The sequence below is a fragment of the Mastomys coucha genome, unplaced genomic scaffold, assembly GCF_008632895.1.
Source record: "Mastomys coucha isolate ucsf_1 unplaced genomic scaffold, UCSF_Mcou_1 pScaffold9, whole genome shotgun sequence".
In the NCBI taxonomy this organism is placed as follows: Eukaryota; Metazoa; Chordata; class Mammalia; order Rodentia; family Muridae; genus Mastomys; species Mastomys coucha.
This window is the reverse complement of record NW_022196915.1, coordinates 17,999,261-18,015,658: the sequence shown is the minus strand read 5'-3', so window position 1 is coordinate 18,015,658 and position 16,398 is coordinate 17,999,261. Positions and strand designations below refer to the sequence as shown.

The window sequence follows — 16,398 nt, the reverse complement described above, 5'->3', positions numbered from 1 at the left end:
AGGCTCCAGGCTATGGATGTCCACTCGGTGACTGGACCAGGCTAGCTATCCTCTGTGTACAGACAAGATTACTGTAGAGTTCCTTTTTCTGTGAAACCACGTAGACACAAAGGTAGCTTTGAAGAATGGAAATCACCCGAACTTTCCTTCTGTGCCTTTCCTTCTGTGCCTCTCACTGGAGGTAAGAGGAAGCTAGCTTAAGGCGGCCCACTCGCGGGCTAGTGAGCTACTGGGCGGCGCCTCTCCTAGTGGCCATGGCCGGGACTCCAGGGCTCTGGGCTTTTTGTGACAGAGCGTCGGGTGACACAGGCTATCAGGGCGGCCTGGGCGAAGTGGGCGCGGTGTACTGCGGGCCGCTGCAGACAGGGGGCAGCCGCGCCCACTTCCTCTGCCACTCCGCACCCGCCGGCGGAGCACCCGGGGTGGCAGCGCTGCGCGCTCAGACCTACCGGGCTGCGGCGAGGCGGCCCTCGGCGCGCTCCGATCCCACCGCGCGCTTGGCGACCCGTCTGCGGAGCGTTCGGCTGCCCGCATGGACACCGCGCTGAAATGGAGCCGCTCCGAGGAGCCGGCGGAGCTCCCGCCGCCCGCCCGGGAGGCGGAGGAGAAAGAGGAGGAGGAAGAGAGGATGGAACAGGGCCTGGAGGAGGAGGAGGAGGAGGAGGAGGAGGTGGACCCCCGGATCCAGGTAGGATGCGTGACAGGAGCCCACAGCCGCACCCCGCCAGGGCTGCCGCGGAAGTCGGCGTCTACGCAGACACACGCCTTACAGCCTCGCGTGTTCGCGGTCACGGGGTGGGGGACTGCCTAAGTCCAGGGGCTTCGCCAAGGGTCGGGACACCCCATTTCACAGTCTCCCTGCGGAAGGCTTCGGTGCCCGCGTGAACGCGGCCTAATTATTGCGGGGATCCATGCAGACCCTCGGCACAACCCGAGGGTCCCTACGACACGACCAGTGTGGTTCAGGCAGATTGCAACAAAGGAAAAAGGGGGCGGGGGCCCCGAGCGGAGTCGGGGTACCTTCCGCGCCTGGAGCACTGCACAGCCTTGGGGCTGCGGCGCAGCGTTATCCTGGCTGTGTGGATGCAGACGTCGTGGTGGGCGAGCAGGGCAAGGTGGTTGTCGCCTGTCCCTGTAGGGTAGGCTGCACCGGTGCGGGGTGCCTCGTGAGCCCTCACCTGGCAGAGGTGCTTGGCCTGGACCGCCTTCCTCTTGATTCATTGTCAACACATGGTGGGCGTCGTTGGCAGAGTGTTGCACTTGGCCTGAGACTGTTTAAAACCCCCCTTTTCCTTGTGAGGTCAATGTGAACATCCACCAGGGACAGCTGATGCGCAAAGCCAATGTGGAGGCAGGGAAAGCAGAGAAAGCCTGGCTTTCAGTGCCTCCATTTCCAGGAGAGATAGTTAAAAAACAATTTCCAGGAGTGACAGTTTAACCTCTTCACCTTTCTAAGCACAAAGCAAATTCCTTTCCATGACCCGTTTTGGACCCTTTCCATAAATCATTTTTTAAAAAAATTGCTATTAAGCATGCTTGGCAATTTCTGGATCCATTATTGGTTTTAAGTGCACAGATTAAAAAAAAGAGCATGCTTTTAATTCACCAGTTTGCTTTAAATTAATTATTTTGTCAAATCAACACACTAAAGATCAGTGAGAAAACCTTCTTATTGGTTATTCTGTTAATTCAGACCCTGGGTTTGGATTACAGAATCTTGTGGTTTTGGTGTGGAATTTTGTTAGCAAGACCTTTTTGTTCACAGAGCAAAGATGAGTTGAGTAAAGATGAGTTAACTCACGTTGGCTACTTCTTACAAAATGTCAGATTGTAAATGTTTAAAAGAGGTAGGATTAGAGCCAGTTAACCAGCAACACCCCAGTTAGGCAGAGCAAATAGTGCTCAGTCAGAAAAAAAGAAAAGAAAAATCATCTCTTTCTAGGGAACTAGCCCTTGATGAGTTAATGCTGGGAGTCTGCCTTTGGCCGGGCTGCACTGGGCTTGGGATTCAGTGTGGCCATATTTTCCTGTATTGCTTTCCTCGAAAACTTCTCTCCTAAAGCAAGGGTGCTGTTTTGACTGGGTTAAGTTACTGCTTGTGACAGGTGAGCTCACCTGAAAAAACAAAAAACAAAAAAAAAAAATGACCTTTCAGGAAAAGAGAAATCTGTAGCACCTTAAAGGTGTGAAAAAAGGACACAGTCTACAAAAGGTTTTAGGAATGCCAGCAGGCCAGCAGCTTTGTCTTTTAGCGAGCCTTGGCTGTTTTCTTGAAGAATGAATCGACTTGAATCATTCAAGGATGACTTTCCAGTCCTAAACTAAGTTACACTAGAAACAAAAGCCTAGCCCTTCTAATCTCTCTCTCTCTTTCTCTTTTCATTAGGGAGAACTGGAGAAGTTAAATCAATCCACAGATGATATCAACAGACGGGAGACTGAACTTGAGGTACAGAGAGCTGGGGCACTGTTCTTGGGTGAAATAGTGTCAGTCACCTTTGACACTGGGCTGGTTAATTTTGATTTAATAGCTGGAGGGAGACTCCAGGAGGCCCCTGCTTGGATGTTGAGCAACAGCATGTGCAGGACAGTAAAATACACCCAGTCCAGGCTGTGGGTGGAGCCTGTGGATCCAATTTCATGTGCTGTTTTTCATTATGGAGGCTCCATTGGGGCCAAAATCAAGGGCCGAACAGAGTATTAAACAATGCTTTAAGCTCCAGATATTCCTGTATCTGTGGAAAGACTAAAATAATTGTGACTTAGCCGAACACACTGGATGTACTGGAGTTTACGTCTCTCAGTATTTTATTTAGGGTGGCTCCTTCCATTCATGCTTGGAACTATGATGGTTCTCTGGACTTAAGCCAGATATTTTACTTCCCATCCTAACAATTCACCTCTTTCCAATTCCCTGTTCATTTCTTTACTGTCTGCATGTGCAGAATGTAATTATCTTAATGGTAACAAAAAGCTGTTTGGGCTGGGAAGGGCTTTCCTGCTGGGAAAAATTTGGGAGATAAGATCTTGATTTGAACTTGAGAATGTTCCAACCTTCCTGTAAACAAGTTGGGGTTCTTAGAAGCTACTAATTTCTAGTAATGATTGGGGTTACTAGCCAATGGGAGCATACCCCTGTGAGCGACTGTCAGGGCTGAGAACTGCTCTGAGAACCTATTTCTACAGCAGAAAGAGCGAGAAGAGCCTAAGGAGAAAGCAGAGAGCATCAGGCCCCTCAGAGCCAGGGCATGGGGGATAGGAAGATACTTGGCTGGAGTTCACTGGCAGCCTGCTTTCTGATAGCATGTAGCCTTGGAACTCACAGATCCATGCGTGGCAGTGTGTACTGAAGTTGCTCTGGGCTGTGTGAAGGCTTATCTATCATTAACTCCCATTCTGACCTACCTAAGGAATTGGAGAACTGTTTGTGAAGTTGGGCAATTGAAAACTCTCAGAATCTCACATTTCTAGTACATTAACCAACCAACCAAACAAACAAAATCTCTGCCAATTTTAGGGGGAAACTTTCCCCTAAGGTTTCATTTGGTTCTGTCATAACAACCCAGAGCTGGGCAGTTGGAAGTCATAAGTTGCCCGTGTGTATGTGTGTGTGTGTTTTAAACATTCTCATGTAGTCTTGGCTGACTTCAAAATTCAGTATGTAGTGGAGGGCAGCTTTGAACTCTGGGTTCATCTCCACATACTGGGGTTCAGGCCTGTGCCTCTGTGTCCAGCTACTCCAGACTCTCATTTCTGCATTTCAAATGCACATAGACACATTGGAAAGAATTTGTTTTTTGTTTTGAGCAGAAAGTTTGGCTTGTGTATGTTCGCAGTGTTGGAATGAAGCCCGGGGGCCCTATGCATGCTAGACAAGCACTCTACCGACGGGCTTGTGAGACTGGGGTGAACAGAAACCAGGCACAGCTGACTGGGCGTGCTGTACACTCCTGCAATCCCAGCACCTCGGAGGCAGAGGCAGGAGGGTCAGGAGTTAAAGGTCACATAGTCACAAGCAGCAAGCTTGAGGCAAATGACTCTTGTCTCATGAAAGGAAGGAAGGGAGGGAGGGAGGAAGAAAGAAAGAAAAGAAGGAAGAAAGGAAGGAAGGAAGAGAGAAAGAAAAGTAATCGGGGCCATTGAGGCAGAGAGTTGGGGGTGGCAAGGAGAACGGTCTAGCTTTCTGTTTGGGTTTCCAAGAGAGATGATCAACCCTGGTTTGTCTGTCTGTCCCTCTTTGCTTGCTTATCCACTGTTGGTCACCATTCCGGGTAACCCAGAATGGCACCTGCCTTCTGGGAGTTAGGTTGGTTCATTTGTTAAACTCTTTTTAGCCCTGATTTCCAAATTCCACAGATTTGTTGTGTCACAGGAAGCCACTGGACAGGTGTTTCCTGCTAGGCTCTGGGGCACATTTGGAGCCCTGGGCACACTACTCAGGCTTCTGGAGAAGAGCAGAGCTTAACGGATGATTTTCTTTCTATACAGAAAGGGGGTTTATTAGAGTGGCTTAAAGGCTGTGGTCCAACCAGTCCAACAATGGCTGTTTACCAATGGCAGGTTCAGGAATTCAGTAGTTGCTCAGTCCACAAAGCTGGATGTCTCAGCTGGTCTTCAGAATACACTGGAATCCTAAAGAAGTAGGCTCTAATGCCAGTGAAGGAATGGACTTGCTAGGGAGAGTGAGAAAAAACAGGTCAAGAGCCAAAGCCTCCCTCTTCCATGTTCTTTCTGTGCGCTGCCAGCAGGTGTGGTCCAGATTAAAACCGGATCTTCTCACCTCAAAAGCAGTTTGGATTAAAAAGTGGGTCTTCCCACTTTACATGATTTAATTTAGGAAAAATCCCTTCACAGGTGTACCCAGCCACTTGGGTTTTAGTTAATTCCTGATATAGTCAAGTTCACAACCAAGGATTCACGGCAGAATGGCCTGAGCTGAGGGTTTGTGTAGGGTAGCCTGGCTGGGTTGTGTTGTTGGGTGGCCTTCCCCTGGTAGGGTTACAACCAGGACTGACTCAGAGATGTATTAATAAGCCACAGAAGCAATTTAAAAACTCCCTAGTTGCTATATTAAAAAGGCATAGGGGAAATTAGTGGTAACGTATTTTGTTTAACCCAGAATATTCACAGTAGTATAAATTCAACAGGGACTCACTGTAACAAAATAATTAATGTGGGGGCTGGCAGTGTGGCTCAGAGGAAGAATGCTCACTGACAAACCCAAGGCCCTGAGCTCAATATGCACGACTTGGGGGAGGGGTCAGCAGGCATGGGGCAGGCACATGGATGATACTGCTGTTGAAGATGGAAGCTGAGGGCACACACACATACACACACACACTCACACATAGGCCAGGGAAGCAGCCTTACACCTCAACCTCACCATAACCCCAGTAGCTACAGGTGTTTGTGTGCAGAGCTTTCACTTAGAGCACATTCGCACTGTACTTTGGAACTCAGTAGCTGTGTGTGCAGCCGCGCTGCCCAGAGCTAGTAGGGGTTTCCTTTATTCATGATCATGTAGATAGAATCTGGAGTTGAGAACGGATCAGTGTTCATGTGTGTGAGGCTCTGGCCTCCAGCTCTATGTCTGAGCTGCATGAGACTTTGTATACAAAAACAAAATGTCCGTAAGATATTGAAACAGGAGGATCACTGTGAGTTCAAAAGAAGTGGATTATGTCCCTGTCTGAAATAAATAAATAGATAAAATTGTCAAAGTTTAGGCATTTGACTAGCTCATGGGACTATGGCTGGAGGCTCAAAAGAATCTAACTGTATTTCCCTGGAACCGAGGTTCAGCACTCACTGTCAGTGGTCATATCTGAGAATGGGTCTTGTGTTAAGTAAGATGCTTATTAGCATGGTAGCTCATGCCTGTAATCCTAATACTTGATAGGCGGAATCTGGATTTCAACTTTGTGTCCATTTTGTAATCCCAGTACTTGGGAGGTGGGGTAGCTCAGGTGTTCAGAACCAACCTGGCTTCTGCCCAAACAAAAACAGAGACACCTATTCTGTCAGGCAGGGAGCTACAAATGTAATCCTAGCTCCTACTTAGAAGTTGGAGGTGGGAAGCTAACGAGATCTGTCAAGATTGTAAAGAGAGTTCAAGGCTAGCCCATCAACTAACTGAGACTATCTCAAAGCATGTAAACAGGGCCAGGGATGCACCTCAGTGGTAGGTCACTATAGTATTTGGTAGACCCTGGTTTTAATCCCTACATGCATCCCAATTAAAAACTCAAACCAAACTGATAGCTATTCGATATATTATCAGTTAACTAATACTGAGCTAACTCCTGTCTCCCATTTCTGCCGTATGTCACACATAAGCACACTAGCTGCCATTGCAGCATTATGTCATCCATTAGACATTGTCTTAAAAACCTAAAAAAAACAACCAGAGCATGGCTGTTCTTTCTTCTGACTCTAAAATGATAGAATTACACGGGTATGCCACCATATTCTGGATACCGTTACCACCTAAAAATAAATAAATAAAAGAACAAAACAAAACAAAAACTTTTTTTTTTTGAGACAGGATCTTTCCCTATATAGCTTTGAACTAACTCTGTAGACCAAGCTGGCCTCAACACAGAGAGATCTGCCTGCCTCTGCCTTCCCAGTCCTGAAATTAAAGGTACACCGCACCATCGTGCCTGATCCTTTAAAAAAATACTATGTTATTATTTTTATGTGCGTGGCTTGCGACCATGTGCATGTGTTTGTGTGTGTGTGTGTGTGTGTGTGTGTGTGTGTAAGTGCAGAGTCAGTTCTCTCCTATCGTGACCAGTTTAGTGTTGGAACTTGGTTATCTGGCTTGGTAGCACCTTTAACTGCTGAGCCATCTCGCTTTCTGTCCCCTCTTGTTTCAAAGATTTCAAACATACTAGACCAAAAAAATTCTAACTCTAATCAGAGCCAAGATTTGCAATGTTCCATGATTTTGTGTGTAAATGTATATATATACACATATAAAAATACCTTCCTAAAAACCTGTCTTCAGCATTTCTCCTGCACGTTCTGAAAGGCCGATTTCCTAGGGCTGGCTGAGGGAGCAGGAAGGGGAAGGCAGCACCTGCTAGTTAGTCCTTTGGCTCCCCGCTCTTACGCTCCCTGGGAGACAGGAGCCCAGCCTTGAGAACAGTTATCTTCTCTCCTCACTCTGAGAATGAACAATCTTGCAAGGTGACTTGCAGAATAAATCTCAGGGGTCCTCCCAGCTCGCACCAGTCCTGCACCCAAACCTGCTTTTCCTCCTCCAGAGCAAGCCAACCTTTCACTTAAGAAAACAAAAACCAGAAACGAAAATAACAGCCATGTTTTGAGCTTGGGAGCTCCAGGGAGGGAGGGGAAAGAGGGGGCGGATTTCAGACAGCCTGACTTCTGTCCCTAATGGGTTTATCAGCACGAGTCAGAAGAGAAAAATACCCTTATTAAAGGACAGCGCCGTCACGCCCTGCCAGTTTCTCTTCTGTGTATGTGGATATGGTGGGCACCCGGCCAGGAAGGTCCTGTCAAACAGTGTGGTCCTTTGAAGAAAGAGCTAGAGAACATTTGCAGAGATAACTGACTGAATAAATGTAGCCAATAACCGTACATGTCTTTAAGCAGGTACCAAATCCAGGGCCTGGTGGCAGGTCAGCTGGGTTGGGGGAGTCTAGCCTGTGAGATCTGGTTGAAATGAATATCTTTCCATCCCCCACACATCCAATGGGGTAGACTTGAGTCCTGGTTGAGAAGCAGGGGCTGCCGTGGTTGACTGAGCAAACTAGTTGCCTCGGTCTCTTCTTGTGAGTACAGTCATCTGTGTACTAGGGCCCATCCATACAGCCCCGTTTAACCTGTTACTCTTAAGGCCCCGTTTCTAAATACTGCCAAAAGGGGACCTCATGCCCTAAGTCAGTCCCTTTCCTCAGTGGAGCTTCTGATGAGACCCCAGTTCGTGAGGGAGACTTTGAGAACAGAGTTAAGAACTTAATAGGGAAACATGTAATGGTGCTCTGTCCATTTGTAGTTAGTAGTTTAGAATGAAGTCTACTCCTGTTACTGGACCATGTTAACAGCTGGTTGTATAGACAATAAGTCTCTTGTGAGCATCTCAGAATAACCTCCACGGGGCCTGCTGCTATCCTGCCCCTCTGACCTGATGCTTTGGTGTGCAGTGTACACGGTGTGTGATGCTGGAATTGTGCTTAGGGCTCGGGGCTGGCATTCCAATACTGAGCTATATCTTCCAGCCTTTTTTTTTTTCTTTTTTTCAATTTCAAGTTAGAGTTTCACAAAGCAGTGTTGCCCAGGCAGGCCTCAAGTTCACTCTGTAGCCACACTAGTCCTTAATCTCTCTGCCTCAGCCTCTGGTGTTGCTGTGATTACAGGTCTATATATTCCATATTCCCTGCTTACTGAGTGTGGGAACCTTGAGCAGCTCGCTAGGGTGTGAGCTGCAGTTTCTTACTTTGTAAGGTAGCTTCAAGCTAATGAAGGCCCAGAGCCCTGGAGAAGGGAACAGGAAGATTTGGGTTAAAATTTAGGTCTGATAACTTTGAAGGGTCCTTGTAGCTGGAAGCCGCAGGCTCATCAATGACTGTTGACATCTGCTTCTTGTCCTCATCCCCAGGTGGGTGGGCTTATTGGGTTCTTGGATAGCAGGAGGGTGCTGGTGAAAAGAAGACCCCAGTAAGCTGTCCATCTAGGCTAGGCCACAGGGTCTGGTAATGGCTTTGTTGTCCTCTACTCGGTACTGCCATGGTCTTTCTTGGTCAGAGGGATGGTTTTTGTTAACAAGCCCGAGAGAGGGCTTGTACTGGCCAGGATTAGGCAAGGTGAATTTTGCAGCCATGTGACCAGTGGGACTTTGTGCTGATGCCATCTGCTGTGCTACAGAGACAGCTTAATGGGTAGGTGGGGCATGCCTCTAATCCCAGTGCTTGGGAGGAGGAGACAGGATCATCAAGATCAACCAACCTCTCTACATGTGAGAGCTCTCTACTTGAGAGCTTTTCTCAAAAAGAAACAAATAGCCGGGCAGTGGTGGTGCATGCCTTTAATCCCAGCACTTGGGAGGCAGAGGCAGGCAGATTTCTGAGTTCGAGGCTAGCCTGGTCTACAGATTGAGTTCCAGGACACCCAGGGCTACACAGAAAAACCCTGTCTTGAAAAACAAAACAAACAAACAAACAAAAAGTAGCATAGCAAGCAGAGGTGAGCTTGGTGCCCTGAGTGAATCCTGGGGACACCTCTTGGGGTTAGCTTTAGGGTGCTGGGTAAACGCATAACACCAGACAGCCTTATTATGGCTCCGAGATCGTAGATTGTCACAAGATACATTGGGCCTCAGTTTCCTAATTGATGATGATAATAGAGTTGCTGCTAATTATCTGGACTGGGACGGCTGCAGCAGGATGGAGGGGGGAGGTTACAGGAATGACTTTGTCTACTCTAGAATGTGTCTTCTGGCTCTTTGGGCTCCCTTGGGTCCTTTAATAATGACACATACCAACATGAGCACCTGCTGTGTGCTACATTCTGTTCAACATCAAGTCCTCAAAACAATTTTATGGTGGTTGGTAGTGGTGCTACCCCTGTGTGGGTGGTCCTGCATTGCATAAGAAAGCAGGCTGAGCAGACCACAGAGAGAAAGCCAGTAAGCAGAGTTCCTCTAAGTCTCTGCTTTAGTTCCTGCCTCAGTTCCCCTCCGTGATGTATATAAGTTATAAGGTGACTCAAACTGTTTCTTCCTTGAACTGCTTTTGGTCACAGTGTTGCTATAGCAACAGCAAGCAAAGTACCACAGTAGGATTGCTCAGTGAGGCACTGCCTCAAGATACAGTCATTGTACTAATTCATGGGAGAATGAAGAAAGTCTTAGCGGCACCTTAAATGCTCTGTTACCAAGAAGCCCTCATCTATGTGGTTGGTGAAGAGCAGTAAAAACATCTCAAAGGGTAAGACTCTTTAGACAGTTCAACTTAGTTGTTGCTTGTATTTGAGTGTCTGAGTACCGTCTCTCTGGAGGCATTCTCATGTAGCTCTGGCTAAGATTGTAGGTGTCTTGTTGCCCGCCACTCCCCCCAATCGGTCTCTTGTGATAGGTCTCATTCTATCTCAGACTGACCTGGAACTCAAGATTCCTCTGCTTCTGCCTCCCAAAAGCTGGGGTAAGAGGTGTGCAGCAGAATGCCTAGCTTGAATCATTTCTAAAAGGACAAAGCCTTGTGAGCACATGTAGGCTCAAGTGTTGTATACACAGTTTGAGGCTTGCACAAATGTATGCACAGTAGCCCACAGTAGCAAACAATACACTCTGGGCTTTGGCTAAAATACAGACATACCAATCTAATCCTGAAATCGACCCAATTGACAGGAAGAAAATTGAATGTCTCATTTTTTGAAGCTGCAAAAACCCATGAGAGCATTCTTGGATCTTCAGCTGGGACTTGTCATCTGGTCACAGGTGCCGGCTATTATAGTACAGACTGACATCACACAGCCATGTGACTGTATCCCCAGGCTTGTCCAAGGTTGCCAGCCCTGTCTCCGAGGTCTACAGAAGACTGACAGATTCAGCATTGTCTCTGTGGTTTTAAGAATTGTCAAACTGACAAAGCGCTCTGGTCTCCATGGACTGAAGCCTTTTAACACAGAACTATGATCTTCTGTTCCTGGTCCTGCCCAGCATTTATTGTGGGGACGTTTAACAGAGTTTGTGTGTGCTGGCTGGGTACATTAGACATCCCTCCAACTTCAGTCTTTGGCAGCCCAGCTGTCTCTGTCCAGTCCTCTTCTCTGGACTTCCTCATTCTACCCATGGATGTTTCTAGCAGTAAGAATAGATGTGCCTCTCCCCACCCCCCACCAATGGATTGTACCCAAGAGTGTCACAGAAATTTGCAAAGCCACTCTTAGAGAGCTTGGTGAATCAGCCCCTTCCATTTCCTTAAAGGAAGATGGAAATTTTTTGTTCTATTCTTGTCTGAGTTTTCCTTTGCTGTGTTTTGCTGGATTATCTAAGCGATACTTACATTTGCACTGACTGAAATGAACTGCTAGCAGGTGGACAATGGAAGGAATATCCGCTGTTTGTTAAAACAATGGCCAAACCCACTTCGTGGGACAGCTTTCATTGTTTGACATCAAGCTCAGCCAAAGCTCGATGGGTGAATGGGGGATGAATGGGGGGGTTCTCTTGCTATGTCCACCCCACCCTTCTGAAGTCAGGAGGCAGAAGGCTGTTTTGACAGATTTGAAACCCACAGGTTGAATGTCTATCTCTTCCTTGGGTTTTGACTGTTTTTGTTTTTGTTTTGAGAGAAGAGATGAAATGGGTATTCTTTCTGGCTTTTATGGCTGCCATTTCTACCTAAGAACACCTGCCACCTTTGGAGTTGACAACAGCCATTTTGTTTGGGTCGTGGTTTGTAGGTCAGGATTTGGAAAAGAAGAAGTGAGGCTCGGCTAGGCTGTCCTTGCTTAAGGAGCCTCCTGCAGTTGTGGTGAGGTGGTGGTTGGAAATGTGGTCATCTGAGGGTGTGATGACATCTATGGTGGTCACTCGGGGCCCTGACACAGGCTGTGCTGGCCCTTGGCTGGGAGTTCAGCTGGTAGTTGTAACTAGAGCATCGGTAAGCACCTTCCCAATATGGTAGTCACAGATTCTCTGGCATTCTTAGGATGTGTGGCATCTCCCAGGGTGCTGGTCCCTAGGTATCCACATGGAAATCTGTCAGCTTTTTCTGTTCAGTCCTTTGAACTTGCAGTGTGGTGCATCTATATTTTCTTGATCCCAGCACAGACAGACCGAACTTGGGATTCCTCCTAATGGAAGCAGTGGTTAAGGCTTCTGAGTCGTGTTTAGAAAGTACCATAGTTATGGTGGTCTCAGAGACATGGCGATGACTCTGCACTTACCTTTTTGGGGGCAGACTTCGCAAGCAGTCTCATTTCACCACGGTTTTGAGACATGCTTTAATGTTTAACCAGCCAGCAAAACAAGGGCTTTGGTTAGTACTCATGGTAACTGGAGGCGAGCCAGCCACACGACAGGGCAGGGAACAGGTTTTAGCAGTGCTAGAGTATTGATTTGACATAGGGAATTTGTTGTTGCTTTGCCATTTCTTACAGATTGTGCTGTGTGAGCCTGCAAGATAGCTTAGTAGTAGGGAAAGACACTTGCTGCCAAGCCTAACAACTTAAGTGGGACCCATGGGACCCACGGGACCCACGTGGTAGGAAAGAAGTGACTCCTCCCAGTTGTTCTCGGGCCTCAGCACACACACCATGACATTTGTGCACATGCACATACAACAGAAACCAAAATAATTTATTAAATTACACTATGGCCAATGCCTGTTGGGGGAAAAAAAAGAGTGCCATCTAGAGCTAGGGGCAGGAGTTCTGCCTGCTAAGCTGGAGGGAACGCTGTGGCCACTCCTGACTCGGTGCATCTTTCCTGGTTGGCTGCTGGGTCCTGGAGAAGTGAAATCCCAACGTTGAGTTGACTTGAGTTGATTTGTTGAGTTAATTTGTTAGGAACTGAATCTGCTTCCCCCAGCTGGAACATGCTAAAGAAGCTAAGCTCTTAACATTGTGAAACTTGGAGTCAAAACTGCCTGGGAGAGGTTTTATGGGGGAAACAAGTCGAAATAAACTCCATGGCTGGAGACTGGCGGCTGCCATTTGCGGCTCAGGAGCACTACCCTCATTGTGCAGCTTGGAAACATGGGTGGGCCTTTTGGTTTGCCTTTGCTTTTGTCCTGTCAGGATTGATTTATTTTATTTCTTGATATAGGGTCTCTTTATATAGCCCTGGCTGTCCTGGAATGCACTGTGTAGACCAGACTGGCTTTGAATTTACAGAGCTCCAATCATCCATCTGCCTCTGCCTCCCAGGCTCTGGGATTCAAGGTGTGTGTTACCAGTTCCTCCTTTTTACTTTAAATTATATGTGAGCATGCATGTCTGTATATGCACATGACTTAGGCAGGGAGGAGATATTGGGTCCTCTAGCGTTAGTTACAGGTGACTGTGAACTGTGACCAGGGTCCTGGGAAACAAGCTCGGTCCTCTGGAGCAGTCCCTCTTATCCCTCTAGGCATCTTTTCAGCCCCGAGTTGTTCGTTTCAGCTATTCTGAATTTTAATTTCCTTCTCTTTCAGATGAAAAAAAGAAAGAGAAGAAGAAAGACAGACAGGCAGGCAGGCAGACAGACCTATCTAGTAAGGGCTGTTAATGATTTAGTGAAGTGCTGTTCATACAATGCCCAGCATACTCCCTGGCATGCAGTGTTTAGCCAGGCCTGGTCCTACCCTTACCTTCTCTGGCTGACTAACCTACATAAAAATAGCTATTGAGTGAGAGCTAAGTGTGTGTTAAAGGTTGGTGTGGGTAATTGTGGTCTCATAATAGTCCTTGTGGACACTGATGAAAAACACCACTGAGGGGTACTGAGAGGTAAGTCGGTCCTCCCAGGTCACACAGTCAGTGCAGATAGAGCCAGGACTCTGAGTGGAGCCCATGTGCTTTAATGGTTTGGGGGGTGGGGTACATGGTCAGGAGTCCGGAGGAAGGCTTTGAGATCCCTGTTGGGATTGGTGAACTGAAAGGAGCAGCTGGCTTTCCAGCCTTTGCTGTGGCATCAGGCAGTCATCCTCATGGGAGATGGATGAACTTGGTTTCCTCATCTGTGAAATGGGAGCATCTGTGTTAACTGATGGGAGTCCTTTCCTGGTCTTTCATTCTGTGCCTGTGGATTTCAGTTTTTGGCTAGCCACGTGCAGCCTACATTACAAAACACCTGTAGTCTTGACATGCGGGGAAATCCAGACGCTTCATAGTAGTCGGTCTATGCCACAACAGACTTAAACTTTAGTTTTTTTGCAGTACTAGGGATTGAACCTAGGGCGTCTCTCATTTAAGGCACGTCTCCATTGCTGAGCTATGTCTGCAGCCTTTGGATAGTTTTTATTTTGGTCTCATTAAGTTGACCACGCCAGCCTTTAACTTGCAATCTTTTGGCCTCAGCATCCCTGGTAACTGAGATGTCAAGCTTGTACCACAGGATCTGGCAAAACCTAAAGTTTGTTGAAACAGTACTTGACACAAGTTTTTTTTTTAAAGATTTATTTTATTTATTTTATGTTTATGGGTACACTGTAGCTGTACAGATGGCCATGAGCTGATCTCAGGACCTCTGCCGGCCCCTGCTTGCTCAGGTGTAATTCACTGTAGTTGTCTTCAGACGCACTGTGTGTCAGATCTCATTATGGGTGGTTGTGAGCCACCATGTGGTTCTGGGATTTGAACTCAGGACCTTTGGAAGAACAGTCAGTGCTCTTACCCGCTGAGCCATCTCGCCAGCCCCTTGACACAAGTTTTACAAGGCCCCAGAGATGTAGGGGTGAAGGCGGGAGCCTCTGTCTTTGTGCCCCATTCTTTTAGAAGAGGTGCTTTGACTGTTGCCTGTGGCGTGTGGAAAGAGGTGATGGTGGGTGGAGTTTTGACACAGATCCCTTCTTACTGTGCTCTGTGCTCTCCTTCCGTGCTGTTGGCTTCGGTGGGTGAGGAGGGAGACATCTAAAAGCCAGCAGAAGTGACATAGACAGCTCGCCCGCCTGGCCTGGAATGCTGTGCTGGGCGGATGCATGCTGTGAGGATGTATGCTGTGGGCAGAGGCAGTGCCAGATGTTCTCCAAACTTCCCAAGGCTGGGCTCTGATCTTGCCCTGTCGACGTGGTTCTAAACCCGAACTACTTATAACGTAGACCTTGTATTTGGAACAGCTTGACTGATGGTTGAAACACTACCTGGTTAGTGTGCACATCAGTTGTATGTCTGAAGTTTAGTGACACATATTTGTTTTTAAGCAAAGTAGAAACAGTTAAACCTCTTTGGCTTAAACATGGAAGCAGTCTGCTTGTGGCTGGATTCGGTGAGGCTGTGCGCTTTAGTAATTCTGCCTCCTGCTTACTTAAAGAATCCCATGGGTTCAAGAATGTGTTGTGTGGCTGATGCTTGAAAAAGCACAGGGCCTGTCTTTCTGGCTGTGTGTCCTGGCCCAAGTCCACAGGGTGCCTGTCACTCCAGTCCCTCCTTCCCCAAGGAGGACTTGCCCTACTGACCCTTGTGCTGGCTGCTTGCAAAGGCTGATGGGTTTCTTCCCCTGGAGCTGTGGGCCATGGGTGTTGAAACATTCCTCCTTGGTGGCCTTAGCCCCATCTTTGTGCCACTGAGGACAGAAAAGGGACTGAATGGGAGTCATTTCCTAACTGAGGGATATTCTACAAGATCACAGTTCCATGTCCCAGATCACACTGAGAAAAGAAAAGCCGAAGGAGAGGAGAAGGCAAAAGAAAGCCAGGAGTGAGGAGAGAAGGGCGGACGGGGTTTCCCAGGGCTCGTCTGTCTGCTCAGGTCTCTTATCCCACCTGCTGTCCTTTGATCTCCTCAGGCTCATCTGACACAGCCTTGAATTGTTTTTAATAGCAAGGGACAGTGATTTTGCAGAATGTCACTACAAGCCACACTTCTCTTGCCTCAGCCTCCCTAGGGATTATAGGTGTGTGTCCCCAGACTCAAGGGTGATAGTTGATGTAGTGCAGATAGGCAGAGAAGAGATCAGTTGCAGTGGAGCACAGCTAACGTGCTGATTCTGGTCACCACACCACACATGACGATGATTTCATCTTTAGAAAATGCAGGCCTAATGTTCACATGTCTCCATTTTACCCTCACTTTTCCCCAATCTGAAATTATTTTAAAATGAAAAAAAGCCTTTCCTCCCATTCCAATTTTGACTGTGGAATCCTGACACTGACCACATGTTTAAAGGAAGACTATGATGTCCGGGCCCAGGTACTCCTCTGCTGGTGTGCAAGTACTCCCTGGTCAAGTCAGAGGCAACCAGAGCTCCTCTACATGGGCTGGTGGTGGATTCTACCAAGGCCATGGTACTCCAGGAGCAGGATCTGGCTTGGACATCAAAACTGTCCTGGAGCCTCCCCAAAGTTTGACACCTCTGTGCTTTGCCCCACTGTCCACTCAAAGTTCTGAAAGGTCATAGGAGTATTTCCTGGGACTCAGGGGAGGGAGGAGGTGTTGGATATTCCATGTAGGGCATCTTAGTGAGGGTTTCTATTTCCTGCACAAACATCATGACCAGGAAGCAAGTTGGGGAGGAAAGGATTTATTCAGCTTACACTTCCACATTGCTGTTTATCACCAAAGGAAGTCAGGACTGGAACTCAAGCAGGTCAGGAAGCAGGAGCTGATGTAAAGGCCATGGAGGGATGTTACTTACTGGCTTGCTTCCCCTGGCTTGCTCAGCTTGTTTTCTTATAGAACCCAGAACTACCAGCTCAGGGATGGCACCACCCACAGTGGGCCCTCCCACCCTTG

General features: G+C 47.6%; 1 protein-coding gene across 1 annotated transcript in view; it reads left to right on the top strand.

Moving 5' to 3' along the window:
• The first annotated feature begins 332 nt into the window (after positions 1 to 332).
• Sh3bp5 (SH3 domain binding protein 5) overlaps positions 333 to 16,398 on the top strand; it is a 64,186-nt gene continuing 48,120 nt past the window's right edge. Inside the window, exons 1-2 of the mRNA XM_031361775.1 lie at positions 333 to 688; positions 2,387 to 2,449. Of these exons, the coding sequence (XP_031217635.1) occupies positions 533 to 688; positions 2,387 to 2,449 (219 nt within the window). The 5' untranslated portion in view covers positions 333 to 532. The remainder of the gene's footprint in view (positions 689 to 2,386; positions 2,450 to 16,398) is intronic.